Raw genomic sequence first — 15,773 nt, forward strand, 5'->3', positions numbered from 1 at the left:
CTACGCAGAAGATGATGGGCAGTTTATTGCTTCAGAAAAACAGCCAGTTATCAGCTTCCACACTGCATACTTGAGCTGCTGGTTCCTCATGCTGTAGATGAGGGGGTTCACTGCTGGAGGCACCACTGAGTACAGCACTGCCACCACCAGATCAAGTGATGGGGAGGAGATGGAGGGGGGCTTCAGGTGGGCAAACACTGCACTGCTGAGAAAGAGGGAGACCACGGACAGGTGAGGGAGGCACGTGGAAAAGGCTTTGTGGCGTCCCTGCTGTGAGGGGATCCTCAGCACGGCCCTGAAGATCTGCACATAGGACACCACAATGAAAACAAAGCACCCAAAGCCTACAAAGACGCAAACCACAAGAAGCCCCGCTTCCCTGAGGTAGGCGTCTGAGCAGGACAGCTTGAGGATGTGGGGGATTTCACAGAAGAACTGGTCCACAGCATTGCCTTGGCAGAGGGGTATGGAAAATGTATTCACAGTGTGCAAGAGAGCATAGAGGAACCCAGTGCCCCAGGCAGCTGCTGCCATGTGGACACAAGCTCTGCTGCCCAGGAGGGTCCTGTAGTGCAGGGGTTTGCAGATGGCAATGTAGCGGTCATAGGCCATGATGGTGAGGAGACAATACTCTGCTGACATCAAAAAGACAAACAAAAAGAGCTGGGCATCCCATCCTGTGTAGGAGATGTCCCTGGTGTCCCAGAGGGAATTGGCCATGGCTTTGGGGACAGTTGTAGAGATGGAGCCCAGGTCAAGAACAGAGAGGTTGAGGAGGAAGAAGTACATGGGGGTGTGGAGGCGGTGGTCGCAGGCTATGGCGCAGGCTATGGCAGGCGCAGGGCTGTCCTTCAGAGCAGGGTCACTGCACCCCACGGGCTGTGCACCAGGGCAGGGACTCTGCCATCTGCCCGGGTCAGCACTCAGCCTGCCCATGGAGCACCGTTCAAAGCTGTGGGGAGAACCTGTGGGTGGACGCAGGGCAGGATCCCTCTGCTGTCCAGAGGGTGCAGCAAGGGTCAGGGCTGCTCAGAATTCTACATCACCTGGAGGACATTTGCAGAGGGTCAGTTTAAAGTCGGATGTCATTGTAGGGGATTACCTGAAAACATAGAAATCTGTGCTTTGAAGTTTTCTCCTCTTGGTTGGCTGGGTGGGCAGTGGGAGATGGGAATTTATTTCTCTGCTCTGCAGAAGGCAATGAGACCCCAGTTCTCACTAGGACTTGTCTGAGCTGCTCCTTAGCCCCCGCAGACCCAGAGATGCCCCTGGGCAGTGCCCTGCTGCCAGGAGGTGCCTGCAGGGCAGAGCTGAGCACACAGCAGGTGGGATGGGCTCTGTGAGCATGGAGAGGGAGGAGATGTGGGGATCAGGCACCTTCCTGCCATCCCCTACAGTGCAGATATTTTCCCTGGAGCAACCCCCTGGTCTCCTCACTCTACACAGCAGAGCCTCTGCCCTTAATGTCATACAGACTTGGCCATGAGTTGCCTTCCCAAGCAGCCTGACCACCAGAGAGAGTTAAAACTCAAGGGTCTCTCTCTGTCTCCCTCTCCTGCCTCCCTTGGCAGGGCTCCTTTGGCATGTTCTCCTCTTCTCCCTGACACCCTTCTTCTCACCGTTACACTCACTGGTGTGGGGGGTGAGGATTCATGTGCAGCTCAGACACCAACGCTGCTTTTGCTGTCATGCGCATATGGCCATGGAGGAAAAGCACCCAGCTCGCACCCTGTTCACCTGTGGGGCTCTGGGTACTGCAGTGTGTGCGGCTGGCACTGATCTCACCCTCCCTTCAGGACGTAACAAATTCAGGACAGTTGACTCTGTCCTTGGGAGGTCCTGCTGGGCTGCAGGCTGCCGTCCCGTAGGGCACAGCTCTCCCAGGGCATCTCTGTGTTTTGCAGGAGCCCCATGGAGAAGACACCTCGGTGCTAAGGCAGTTGAAATGCTGCTGGGTGGCTGCATGTGGGCAGCTGTCATGAGCCCTCTGTGTCCCTGGTTGGGAGGGCAGAGCTGAGATCCTCCTTAGGTATGATGAGATGGGGTGAGGGGTTTGGAGATCTCCACTTGGAAAAGGGATTCCTCTGCTCCCAGCACTGGCCTCTTTCTTTTGGGGGGAACACCCGAGTGCGATAGTCCTCCAGCTGGAAGAGCTGCCAGCCCAGGGCAGCTGAGAGCAGGGCTGATGGACAGAGCGGCTGTCCTCGCTCTGCACTAAGGGACAGTCCCTGTGCCCAAGCTCAGCACCCACAAGGTTTCCCTTGCAGTGCAGCAGAAATGCCAGGCATTGCTGCATTCCAACCACTCCTCAGCTGTGCTGGGGCAACTAGAGCAGAAGGCACAACCCAAACTGCCCACAGCTCTGCTCTGCAGTCAGGTGAATTGGGAGTGACAATGCTGAAAAGCTCTTTGATATCTGAGATATCTGAGATCACCCTGAGTTCTTATTTAGCTATTGCTGTAGGGCAGGACTGAGTCCTGCAGAGCCCCCAGCAGAGCCTGCTGCTCCTTGGGGCAGCCTCAGCCAGTGCCAACCAGAGCTCACCAAAGCTCTTCCTGAAAAGTGAAAGGCAGTTTGGGGGTTTCTGTGAGAAACAGACAAGATTTTTTTGAAAGCAGTCTGCCCTAACTTCTCTCTTTCTTTACCTCCTTGAACAGATCCACATGCCCAGAGGGACAAAATGTCCAACAGCATCACCATCACCCAGTTCCTTCTCTGGTCATTCGCAGAAACACAGGAGCTGCAGCTCTTGCACTTCTGGCTCTTCCTGGGCATCTACCTGGCTGCCCTCCTGGGCAACGGCCTCTTCATCACCGCCGTAGCCTGCGACCGCTGCCTCTACACTCCCATGTACTTCTTCCTCCTCAACCTCTCTGTTCTTGACCCGGGCTCCATCTCCACCACTCTCCCCAAAGCCATGGCCAGTTCCCTTTGGGACACCAGGGACATCTCCTACGCAGGATGTGCTGCCCAAGTCTTTCTGTTTGTATTTTTGATGTCAGCAGAATTGTATTTTCTCACCGTCATGGCCTACGACCGCTACATGGCCATCTGCAAACCCCTGCACTATGGGACCCTCCTGGGCAGCAGAGCTTGTGTCCACATGGCAGCAGCTGCCTGGGGCACTGGGTTTCTCTATGCTCTCCTGCACACTGCCAATACATTTTCAATGCCACTCTGCCAAGGCAATGCTGTGGACCAGTTCTTCTGTGAAATCCCCAAGATCCTCAAGCTTTCCTGCTCACACTCCTACCTCAAGGAGTTTGGGCTTATTGTGGTTGGTGTCTTGGTGGACTTCGGGTGTTTTGTTTTCATTGTGGTGTCCTATATGCAGATCTTCAGGGCCGTGCTGAGGATCCCCTCTGAGCAGGGATCCATGTGCCTCCCTCACCTGTCCGTGGTCTCCCTCTTTCTCAGCAGTGCAGTGTTTGCCCACCTGAAGCCCCCCTCCATCTCCTCCCCATCCCTGGATCTGGTGGTGGCAGTGCTGTACTCGGTGGTGCCTCCAGCAGTGAATCCCCTCATCTACAGCATGAGGAACCAGGAAATCAAGGATGCCTTGTGGAAAGTGATCCAATGGGTGCTGTTTCACTGAGAATAACCCTCTTCCCCTCCTCTGCATGTTTATCTTATGCCACAGTTCTGCTTTTTTCTCTCATGATAATTCTACTTAGAGATAGTTTGCTGGGTTTTTACTCCTTCTGTGGGGGTTTGATCCTGTTGTGTCTGACCCTCGCACAACACTGTGTCACATGTGGCCCATCAAATTGTAGCTGTTCAATAAAAGGGGTCCTCCTCGCTGCAGTGCCTGAAGGCTGGGCTCTTCTTCCAAAGTTCCTTCCAAGAAAATGTCCAAGGAATTGGTCTTTTGAAGTTTCTGTTCTGCTTTTGTTGTTTTGGGGTTAAGCGCATGGTAACCTTGGGTTCCACTGGATCAAGTGTTCTGGTTGTAAAGGCTCTCTTCTTGGTGTCTAATGGCAGTGGAGATGGTCGATCAGCTCCCCATTCTTTCCCCAGTTTGCTTCTTGTATGACAGGATGCATGGCATGTACCAGACTCTCTAGCAAATACTTTGGAGAAGTCAGGAGAGGAGAGGATGGGGACTCCCCATGTGCCCTGGGGCATCCAGCGCTCACAGTGCAGAGCCAGGTGACCCAGGGAAGGAAGCAAGACAATGGGTAGGATTAGCTTTGTCACTGAGGATTAGAAGAGCCAGCAAGGGTGTGTGGTGGGCTGACCTTGGCTGTCCGCCAGGTGCCCACCAAGCCGCTCTATCACTCCCCCTCCTCACCAGGACAAGGCAGAAAATATGACAAAATGCTCATGAGTCGAGATGAGGACAGGGAGATCACTCACTAGTTACTGTCATGGGCAAAATAGACTCAACATGGAGAACTGAAATGAATTGATTGCCAGTTAAACAGAACAGAATAATGAGAACTAAGAACAAATCTCAAAACCCCTTACCCCCACCCCTCCCTTCTTCCCAGGCTCAGCCTCACTCCTGACTTCTTTCCCTCCTTCCCGCAAGCAGCACAGGGGGATGGTGAATGCGGGCTGCAATCAGCTGATAACGCTTTGTCTCTCCTGCTCCTTCCTCCTCACACTCTTCCCCTGCTCCACCATGGGCTCCCTCCCGCCCTTTCTTAAGTCTGGGTCCTCCAGAGGTAGCACTGGATACTTATAGTCAGGCAGCGGAGCGCTGCCTGACAACCTGAGAAATTTTTACATGCGCTTAAAAGTATAAGCACGACCTCATCAGCTGAAACACTTGAATACTTTTAATAAAATGTCAGTGTTTTCCCATGAGATCAAACTGCGGGGTTTTCAGGATGTACATTAATCGCAAGAGGAGAACTATTGACTTTCCACTATATTTGCATTGTCAATACTCTCTCTGTTAGGCTGTGCACGAGATGCCCTCATCTTTCACCTATTTCCACCTGTCCTAACTAAACTGACCATGTCTGAAGTCACCTTTCCAGCAGCCTATCCGCACATAACCACTTGCAATTGCTCTCTAGATTTCCCTTCGCTTTACTCTTGGATCAGTCAGATACCTCTCAACAATCCAGTAGCTGCTTTGAGCACCAGGGAGTTAAAACCTTGCCTATCTTTCAGCAGTCTGTCTAATTCTGCCTTTAGCCAACACTTTAATTCTGTTTATTTTATAATATTCTTTCTGTCTAGAACATTTCTTGCACGGTTATCCCTTGTGGAAGGTGAACCTCATTGGTGGCAGCTTGTACTTGGCATACAGTTGAGGAGTGTGTTTTATTTTAGTGGTGAATCTTATCAGTTTTGTTTTGTTTGTTCAAAAATCAGAAAAGTCCCTCTTTGCCTTTGTGCAGCCAGGTCTCTAAGGAAAGCAGGCGGGGGCTGCTGCAAAGGAGCTGTAACATCCAGCTGCAGACTGCAGAGGAGAAGTCTGATGTAAGGATCTAAGTCCCAGGTGGCTGATGAGAGACATGAGGGGCCTGGGGAGGTGAGGAGCAAGTTGTCCATGCTGTGTCAGACCTCAAGGGACAGCTTTTCCTGCCAGTCCAGACCTCCTGAGGAGACACCCTGCAGCAATATCAGTCAGAGAATGCTGTTATCGCCTCTTCTCTAAACTGAAATGTAATAAACTACACTCTTAAAATAAAAACCTCATTCGTATTAGAAGTTCTTTGAAATCTTTCTCCATAACTACGCAAGGAAAACCTCTCTAATAAACTGTATAAGCCTAGAAGAAAATTACAGGAAGAGACATGGCTCGTTAGGGCTTGCTTTATTTTCAAAAGCCCTCTGGTGTATTTGGTGCCAAGTCCTTGAACCTCAGGCACTGAGAGGAGATTGCACAAACCTCTCCAAGAGTCAACCTCAATAGCAAAACCCAAAGTACCTTGAAGTATTAATAAGCCCCACTGAGGGCCATTACTGGCAAAGCCTCCCCAGGGACCCGTTACAGCAGAGAATTGGAGGCCCTGATTGCAGGCAGGCAAAGGGAATGTGCAGGCAGCTCAGATGCTGAGGAAACCCTGGCTTTGTTTCATGAAGCAGCAAGGCCAAGCTCTGACCGCCAGCCCCGGGGAAGGCAGGTCCTGTCCCTCACGCATTGCTCAGGGCTCTTCCTGGGGCAGTGGGATGTGGGGGGGTGATGCTGAGTGCAGGACAAGGCTATGACAGCTCCCAGCCTTACTGGGGGTGTGCAAGGAGGCAATGAGGCCCCCCAGCTGCCTTAGGACAACATGTCTCCTCATAGGCCTTGGTGGCAGAGATGATTGCTGTAGCCAGGGGGACAAAGCCTTGGGCTCTCTTGGCCACTTCCAGCCTTGCCAGCGCTCTTTGTCATCTCCACCACAGCTTGTCCTACGCTGTCCCACAGCTACTTCTTTTGCCCTGCAGGCTGCAGACACCCATCTCGCTTCCTCACTTTGCTCTCACCCTGCCATTTCCATACATTCACCGACGTCTCTCCACCCTCACACTCTGTTCCTTGAAACACAAGGACATGGACTGATCTCATACTCCTTCTGGAGGACTTCATGTCCCACAGCACTACCCTCTGAGTGACATTTCTTCCTCCGTATGTCCAGTCTCCACCATTCAAGCTGCACTGTGTGGCACTGTTTCTCTCTCCTGTTGTTTTTTACAACCGTCCAGGAAGCAACCCTTCAAGCAGGCATGAAAAACCATAAGCCTTCTTGTGAGCTTTCTCTTGACCAGGCAGAAGTAGCCTCACCGTGATCTTCCAAGGCTGCGAGCCTTTCAGCTTCTTGGATAGACATGACCAAGCTGCGTAGCTGCTGCTGTCCCATCCTGTAGTCAGGCAGAAGAGACATGACAGCCACAATACAAGCCCCCTTCCTGGAGTGAGCCTGGGTCCTTCGGCAGAGGGGGTCTCCCAGCCAATGCACCAACCAGGTGCCTTCTGCTGGCCTGTCAGAGACACTGGCAGAGGGGAGTTTAGCAGCACATACCCCAGCCATGAGTCAAGGGCTGACCTATCGGCTGTTTCGGGAAGAAGTGACCTCACAGTGCCTTTCCCAGACACATTCCTGCTGTTGGCCTCTCACCTCCAGAGGCAGAAGTGACCTCACAGCCCACTTCACAGCCATTGGCTTCCTAATGGATTATGAGTTCCTGGGACGCAATTGATCACATGATACTGTACCCAGCCATTACCCTCTTTGTGGCCCAGTATGTGAGCAGATAAAAGTAAGCTTGTTTCATCATATTTATCTAATAGATTTCCTACCAACCATTTGAGCTGAGAAACGTTCCTCAGAGGAACGTTGTATTTATATTGGTGCATTATATGCCTCTACTTCTGCCTCTCTTTTTTTCCTTCTTCTTCTGTCTCTTCTGTCTTCAAAAAGCTCTCCAAGGAAAATATTCATTGAATGCTGGAATAACTCAGGCTGGAAGAGACCCCTGAACATCACCTTGTGTGCCTATCCTGCTCAAGGCAGGGTGAACAAGATGAGGTTGCTCAAGGGCTCTGCCCAGTTTGGCATCATCCACAAAGGAGCTGAAAAGGCACTCCGGCACATTATCCAGGCAGTTAATGAAGACACTCCAGAGTGTTGGCCCCAGTAATTGCACTGAGGGATGCCACTAGGAAGTGGCCACCAGGAGGACTCTACCACTGCTGACATTCGGGCTGGATCCACCAGCCACCTTCCCACCCACTACATCACCCACTGCTTCAGTCCAGGTATCACCAATCTGGCTATAAAGAGACTATGGGAAACCATGTAAAAACCCTTGCTAAGGTCCAGGTACAAAACATCCCCTTCTTTCCCCTACCCACACAGGTTCGGCAATGCCTCTCTTGTCCTACAAGTACCTGGCAACGGCTGCAGCAGTATTTGGCCCATCCCCTTCCCAGGGACTGAGGTGACATTGACCAGTCTGTAATTCTCCCAATACTCCTTCTTGCACTTCTGGAAGAAAGGTTTGATGTCTGCCTTTTCCAAGGACCGAGAACCTCTCTGATAGCTCTGACACCTCTGAGGGCACAATCCAGAAAGGGTAACATGAGCAGACAGGAGCATTTGCGATGAGCCTGTCCGAGGTGGTTGAGCTGAATCCCACTTGGCCAGTGGGTTTTGTTCCTGGAGTCACAGACAGAAAGGGCAGGGTTCTGTCAGGCATCCACATCTGAGCTGGCCTCGTGGACTCCTTATGCACGCAGGGGTGTTCAGAGACACAGTCTTTCCCTCTTACACACAGAGGCAGGGCACTGCAGCAGGCACAATGGCTCTCTGGCCTCCTGTTGCCACTGCCAGAGGCTGGGAGGCACCTCAGCCCTGCGGTGTATCGCCCTGCTCTGTGCCTGTTTGAGATGCCCTCGGCATAAGGAATGGACACAGGGACCTCGGTTCACAGAAGCACATCCCACTGCTGCATTCAGGAGGTTTCCCGTGGGACGTTACGCTCAAAGTGAAGTGACCTGGAGGCTCTGTCTGTCCCACTGGCCTTCATGGCACCTCTAGGAACAGCTGATGGCATTTGGGCTCCCTCGGGTTCATCTCCCCACACAAACACGGTGTGCATGCTTACATCGCCTCTGTACAATGCAGACATGGACTTCTGACCTACTCCTTTGCTGTCCTTCCATGGAGGGACAAAGAACCTCTCTGAGCTGGAGCGAGAGGCCAGTGCTGGGAATGGTGGTTGCAAGGGGCTGGTCTGTGGCCATTGCCCTGGGGCACCTTGCCCAGGGTGTCAGGCCAACATGGGCACAGACCAGACCCTGCTGTGCTGGTCCTTCCAGTCTGTCCCTGGAGGCCTGGCTGTGCGAGGGACACTGCTGCGTGCCCCAGCCCTGCACACTCACATTCTTTAGCTGTATACTGGTGTTTTCCTCACCAGGGCACTTTCTTGATCTGGTTCTTGACAGCAGCTTTGGAAGAAGACCTAAGCCTCCAGGAACTGCCCTGAGGACATCACCCTTCTTTATGGAAATGCTGTTATGGAGGCCAGCTCCGTCACAGAAGTGCCCATTGCCTGTCCCTCCCTGTGGTCACAGGACAACCACACAGCACGACTGTGCCCAAGATGCCAGAGCACTCAGGTATTACACCAACGCAAGGGATCAGAAAGAGAGTGTGGAAGGGGAAAGAGAACAGCCCTGGAAGACCAAGTGCTGGTGCTCCCTGGCAGTGCTGCCATGCCGGGACTCTTTTCTGCTCCACCCATGCATACAGGAACTGTCCCTGCAGCTCCAAAAAGGCCTTGGAGGAAAGATATCAGGAAAAAAAAAAGTCACTCAATGGCCCTTTATTTTGTTCGAACACACAGAGAGAACAGCTCCTCATTTACACAGCCACTCAATCAGAAAAGAAAAGCAACCAGTGAATTAGAAAGGAGATGACAACATTATCACGATTAAACCATGACCAGCTGCTAGGCAGAAGATGACAGGAAGTTTATTGCTCCAGAAAAGCATCCAGTTATCAGTTTCCACACTGCACCCTTGAGCTGCTGGTTCCTCATACTGTAGATGAGGGGGTTCACTGCTGGAGGCAACACCGAATACAGCACTGCCACCACAAAGTCCAGGGATGGGGAGGAGATGGAGGGGGGCTTTAGGTAGGAAAACATGCCAGTGCTGACAAACAGGGAGACCACGGCCAGGTGAGGGAGGCACGTGGAAAAGGCTTTGTGGCGTCCCTGCTGTGAGGGGATCCTCAGCACAGCCCTGAAGATCTGCACATAGGACACCACAATGAAAACAAAACATCCCAAAAAAAGAAAACCACTACCCACAAGAAGTCCAGCCTCCCTGAGGTAGGAGTGTGAGCAGGAGAGCTTGAGGATCTGAGGGATTTCACAGAAGAACTGGTCCACAGCATTGCCGTGGCAGAGGGGGAGCGAAAATGTATTGGCCGTGTGCAAGAGAGCATTGAGAAACCCACTGCCCCAGGCAGCTGCTGCCATGTGGACACAAGCTCTGCTGCCCAGGAGGGTCCCGTAGTGCAGGGGTTTGCAGATGGCAACGTAGCGGTCATAGGCCATGATGGTGAGAAGACAGTACTCTGCTACTACCAAGAAGGCAAAGAGAAAGAGCTGGGCAGCACATCCTGCGTAGGAGATGTCCCTGGTGTCCCAGAGGGAATTGGCCATGGCTTTGGGGACAGTTGTAGAGATGGATCCCAGGTCAAGAAAAGAAAGGTTGAGGAGGAAGAAGTACATGGGGGTGTGGAGGCGGTGGTCACAGGCTATAGCGGTGATGATGAGGCCATTGCCCAGGAGGGCAAGCAGGTAGATGCCCAGGAAGAGCCAGAAGTGCAAGAGCTGCAGCTTCCATGTCTGTGTGAACGTGAGGAGGAGGAACTCAGTGATGGAGCTGCTGTTGGACATTTGCTGCCTCTGGGCACGGGCACTGTAATAGGAGGAAAAGACAGTGACAAGTTAGTGAAGAATTCTCTGAGCAAAATCAAAGCCATTTCTCATACACCGTCACCCTGCTACACACAGACTTCCTTTTCGAGTTCTAGGAGACCTTCCTTCAGCTCTGTGGCTGCTGCCCTGGTTGGTGCTGGCTGAATGTGCCATGAGGAGCAGGACCTCTTCCCCCTGGCTGCCGAGGAGTCAGCCCTGCTCTGCAGCACTGGGTTCATGGGAACAATGGGGGCAGGGGCCAGTCCTGGTGTTCGACCTTGTCTCATGAAACTGCTCCTAGTGCAGAAGGGGCTGTCAGCATCTGCACTCCCAGTGATAAGGAAGTGAGATGGCAGAAGGCAGGTTGAGAGGTTTGGGTTTTTGATAGCTCCTGCTCCCCTCGCACCCAGGGGAGTTTTCTTGGATGTGTTGCATTTGTGCTGCACTCAGGGAGAACAGAGGGAGTCCTGCGAGGCAAGAGGAGTGCCTGTGGCTTAGTGCAGAGTGAGGAGAGCCAGACTTTTTATCCATCTTGTTCCCAGCTGCCCTGGGCTTACCCCTTTCTGAGCTGGAGGGTGATCACATTTTCATATAACCCTGAAAAGCCACCATGCACTGCTGTGAGCAGAGGGATCCACCTTAGACCACTACATGTCTCACCCTCTCCTAAGGTCTCAGCACCCCACTTCTAGCCCAGGACACACATGGCTCATTTCACAAACCCAAAAGAACGTTCTCTGTCATAGCGTCTCTGTGCTTCTCCATGCGGCCTTCAGATAACACAAAGGTGCTATACGGCAGGTTTTCATCCCGGAGGGAAGCTCACAGCTTGGAAGGAATCCTTAAGGCAATAGCCAAGTGTCCTAATGATGGTATTTGAGTAAGGGAGATTCAGCTCATACCCCAGACCCACAGACTGCACTGTCCACAGCCCCACAGGTGAGATTAAAGCTGGGACATGTGTTCCCATGGACACAAATGCATGAAAGGACTCAAAAAATCAGTGTGTGACTGTGCAGCTGAAACTCCACCTCCCCAGAGGGCCTGGAAGCAAGAACAAGATAACAATAGCAATAACACAGACCAGTGGAGGAGCAAGGCAAAACACAGTGAGGGTGTGGCTGAGAGAGGCCAGGGCAGAGGCATTGGGGCACTCAGACAGCGTTCCCCTTCCCCAGCTGTGCACGCCACCTCCCAGACACCACCATTGCCGGGCAGCTGCTCTCAGCCCCTGTGCTCTGCAGAGGGAACTGGGCCCATGGCTGGAGAGCTGCACCACGGCTCTGCTGGAGCTCTGGCTGCAGAGGAGGTGGTTCATGCCTTGGAGCCCCCAGCCCTGAGGGCAGAGGCTTTGGAGGGTGGGAGAGGAGGCAAGGGGGCTTGCTCAGAGGAAGGGGTCTGCATTGGAGGGGATCATACGGAGGTTTCTGAATTCTCCCTCCCACAGCATTTCTGGTTTTACTTTCCCCTCATTCCCAGATCACATCCCTGCTGCCTGGAGATTTTCCTGCTGGGAGGTGTTTCCCTGTCCCATGTCTTTTCCCTGTCAGCAATCACAGACCCCATCCCAACCTCTGTGCACTCACCTTGGCCCTCCAGAAACCTGCCTGTTTGCAGGGCAGTGGCTGGGTGCATGTTCCTGTTTGCAGGTGGAAAAGGGCAGGTCAGAAGAACCCTGATGCTGGTGCTGTGCATAGGCAGAGGAGTGGCTGAGGGCACTTTAGGAGGCTCCCATCTGACTTACTTATCACTTACTCAGCAGTCTCCATGACTTCTTCAAAGTTGTCAGATCCTTTTCCTTTCATCCCTTTTTCCACTACCCCCCACTTCATGTAGGAAACTGAAAACACAAATTCAGGAAATCTTCATTAATCCCTGCCAGGACCTTCTCCTTGAAACAACCCTTAGGAAATATTCCGGGGCAGAACTGGAGCTGCCAGCAGCCCTGACGCACACAGCACCCTCTCAACAGCAGAAGGACCCTGCCCTACCAGGGGTCCCTTCTTCCACCCACAGATTCTCCCCACAGCGCCGTTGGGAGCTCCCCGGGCAGGCTGAGCACTGACCCTGGCACACAGACCGCTGGGGCACAGGGACCCTGCCCTGAAGCACAGCCCTGGGCATCCCTGGCTGTGCACCCGGCTTAACAGCCTTGCAGTCATCCCTGGAGTAAGGCAGCCATCATGCCCTGTCCCTCTGATGGTGCAGCAGGGAGGCCTTGCTCTGGAACATGCCTTCTCCTCTACACTTGAGAAGCTGTGAGAATAATACTTAAAGATCCCACAGACTCTGGGATGTAGCAGCTTTTGGAGATCCCTCCCGCAACTGCAGCTTCACTGCCCTGCTTCCAGGGACTTACCGTGTCAAGGGCTGTGAAGATTTCTCCCACAATGAGCTCTCAGCATCCTCCCACTCCACACTGCCTTTAACCTCTCTCTGCCTCACTCCTCTCCCCTCGCTGCCTGCAGGCAGTGCCCTCAGCCCTGCTGCCCTTTGCAGAGGAGCTGCTCCTGGGCAGAGCTGTCTCTCTGCAGCGCTGCCCACTTGCCAGCAGCTCCCTCCATGCCAGGAGCCCAGCCCAGCTCAGCAGCAGAGGCCCAGCCCAAGGCAGCACTTTCTCTGCCCCTCTGGGCTCCCTCCAGGTGTCCCTGGGGCTGCAGGGGAACCTGCTGGGAAACAGGCTGAAGGCATCACTCATGTTCCCTCCCTCAGCTGTGGGCAGAGATAGTTAATCTCCAGCAGATTCATTACTCCTATAAGAAAAATAGTTGGGCATGAGAATCACCTTTTTGTCCCGTCATTTTGTTTAACATTTTTGTTGGCAACATGGACAGTGGGACTGAGTGCACCCTCAGCAAGTTTGCACCCAGAGAAGTTGTGGATGCCCCCTCCCTGGCAGTGTTCAAGGACAGCTTGGATGGGGCTTTGAGCAACCTGGTCTAGTGGAAGGGGTCCCTGCCCATGGCAGGGGGGTTAGAACCAGATCATCTTTAAGGTCCTTTCCAACCCAAACCATTCTATGATTCTGTGATGATTCTATGACCAACAGGAAAGCAATTCCCATTCAGGGTGGGTGTGTGACAGACACCCCAGAAGGCATTGCAAGCAATGTGATTTGGTGCTTATGTGCCTTTGACTGATGCCATCAGTCAGAGGCAAGGTCTGTCCCTTCTCTTCCCAAGGGCTGCAGGCATTGCCGGAACACAAAGCACATCACACTGGGGTCTTTACTCACTCCCTTGATGACACAGCCAAGGAACAGATGAACCATTTTCACTGTGTGCCTGGAGACATCTTGTCTTCAAAGAAAGTATCCCCCAAGCACAGCAATGGGTCCTAACAAAACGCAACTGAAACTGAAAAGGGCATGCAAGGGCACCCAGATGAGCTGTTTCTACTTCAGGAACAGCTACAGAAGAATCAGAAATACTGTGGGACCACTGCCAAATGTAGCAAGAGTAGGTGTAGGTAGGCTGAGACACTCTACGCACTCTTTGCCTCAGTTACCACCAGCAAGGTCTCGCAGACCTTTGTGCTTTGAGGCAGAACTCTGGAGGAGAGCAACCAGCAGTGGATGAGGATCAAGGCAGGGGTTACTTGAGCAAACTACACCCTTACCAGTCCATGGGACCGGAGGGGCTGCACCCAGGGGTGCTGAGAGAGTGTTTTTCACCAGGAGGCACTGGTTCATTCTAATTCCAGTAAGAAAGGCACTCAGAGGCTGTGAGGGATCTTTTAAAATGCTGCGCATTAGCACTAACCCTGTAAGGAGAGAATCATGCAGATCATCTTAGGTGCCTTTAGATGGTGGGAACCCCAAGTGGTGTAGCATTGAAGAGGCCTCTGACCCCCACACAGCATGCCATGCAGACCCCACCCATAGAAGAGAGTCTCCTGGTTTGGTCATTCAAGCTGCTCTTAGCTTTGCTTACAAGAAACCACCTCTTTTCTTCATCTCTACAGTCAAAGAGCAAGGATGTTCTCATGAGAACTCCTTGCTGCACTGTTAGGTACAGGCAAGGCCACGCAGGAGGCGTAAGGGCTGGTACTGAGTGGGAGCTGCCTGCAGGCCCCTTGGGACAATGAGCTGCTGAGGTTGTCCTGCGGCCAAGGGATCTGTGCAGCACAGCACAGGCGTGAAGGCCAGGCTGTACCTGCAGCGCAGCACCACTGACTGTACCGTGGTCTTCTGGTCAGGATCACTGCTCAGGTTTCCCTGGGAGAAGTCTGCGCTCCACCCTGGTGCCACAGCTGAGCTGCTGCGGCCAAACCGTGCACAGCCAGGAGGAGGTAAATCGCAGGCAGGAGCAGCTGGACCCCTGTGGTTTGTCACACAACGGTGATGGTTTGGGATGAAATGAGATGTGGTGGGACAGCTTGCTCACATGGGGTTCTGCAATGGAGGAAAACAGGCTCTGCTGGAGAGACTGGCAGAGAGGATGAGTCTGGGGGAGGCCCCCTGTGTTGAGTGGCTGCCCCCTGTGTTCTCCTCCTGTGGAGGACGACAACCAGCAGTGCATGGGGATCGACTCAAGGGTTCCTTGAGCAAACTCAAGCACTGTTACAGAAATGGAGAGGGGTCATTTGACCAGATCCCTGAACACAAGTATTAGCATGCCATGACCCATGACATTCCCCTTTTAGCCCCAGAAGTGTATGATGCCCATTGAGCTGTCGTGGAATATCTCCTGACCCATGTGGTGGTTTAGGCAGTGAGTAGAATCCAAACAGCACCTCTGACTGGAGTAATTTCACCTTTGATGCTGATGTACAGGGAAGATGGAGGGACGTCAGACCTTCCAGGCACTCTGTGGAAGGGTTAGGTCTTCAGAGATGCAAAATGGAGATAATGGTGTTGTGTCAGTGTCCATCACATAAAAATGTGGCCTGCTTTGTGCTTTTGCCCAGTTTGGGATCTGCCCCTTGACGTTTTTTGGTAAAACAATGAACTCACACACACACACACTTGAAATAAGAATGAAAGATAGGTAGCAGAGATGAATTAGGGGCAACATTGTCTGAGAGATGGTACTGTGAAATGGTAAGAAATGGTTAGCAGTGAGAGAAAAAGCACAGTTCTAAAAACTTCATGCCAAAATCTAAATACTCTTATGTTACAACTGTCTTGTCAATTAAGAAGGAATGAGAGGAATAAATTTAAAGAAATTAAATATATAATCAAGAAGAAGAAGAAATTTTAGAGCAAGGTACTGTCACTGCTTTTAATTTAAAGAGAAATAAGTCCATAACATGGCTGCTAAGACCCCACCCAGGCGCTCGCTCACTCTCCTCTCCTGAGGGGTGGGGAGAGAATCAGAATGGCAAAGTGAGGAACTCATGGGTCAAGAAGAGGACACCTGAATAGGTAAAACCAAAGCAAAATCAGGAATACGTTCGCTGC

At 52.5% G+C, this 15,773-nt stretch overlaps 2 protein-coding genes across 2 annotated transcripts; both read right to left on the reverse strand.

Annotated features, from left to right (window-relative positions):
- On the reverse strand, positions 1–789 carry LOC148051718 (olfactory receptor 14C36-like). Its single transcript, XM_087735411.1, has one exon. The coding sequence runs from the start codon at positions 787–789 to the stop codon at positions 1–3; it is 789 nt and encodes a 262-aa protein (XP_087591537.1).
- An 8,605-nt stretch (positions 790–9,394) lies between these two features.
- LOC148051719 (olfactory receptor 14C36-like) lies at positions 9,395–10,546 on the reverse strand. Its single transcript, XM_087735396.1, has one exon. It carries the CDS (start codon positions 10,349–10,351, stop codon positions 9,395–9,397), a length of 957 nt encoding a protein of 318 aa, XP_087591522.1. The 5' UTR covers positions 10,352–10,546.
- Between the last annotated feature and the right edge of the window lie 5,227 nt (positions 10,547–15,773).

Source organism: Nipponia nippon, unplaced genomic scaffold (assembly GCF_047370975.1).
Source record: "Nipponia nippon isolate SJK-2023a ecotype South Korea unplaced genomic scaffold, ASM4737097v1 scaffold_56, whole genome shotgun sequence".
Lineage (NCBI taxonomy): Eukaryota > Metazoa > Chordata > Aves > Pelecaniformes > Threskiornithidae > Nipponia > Nipponia nippon.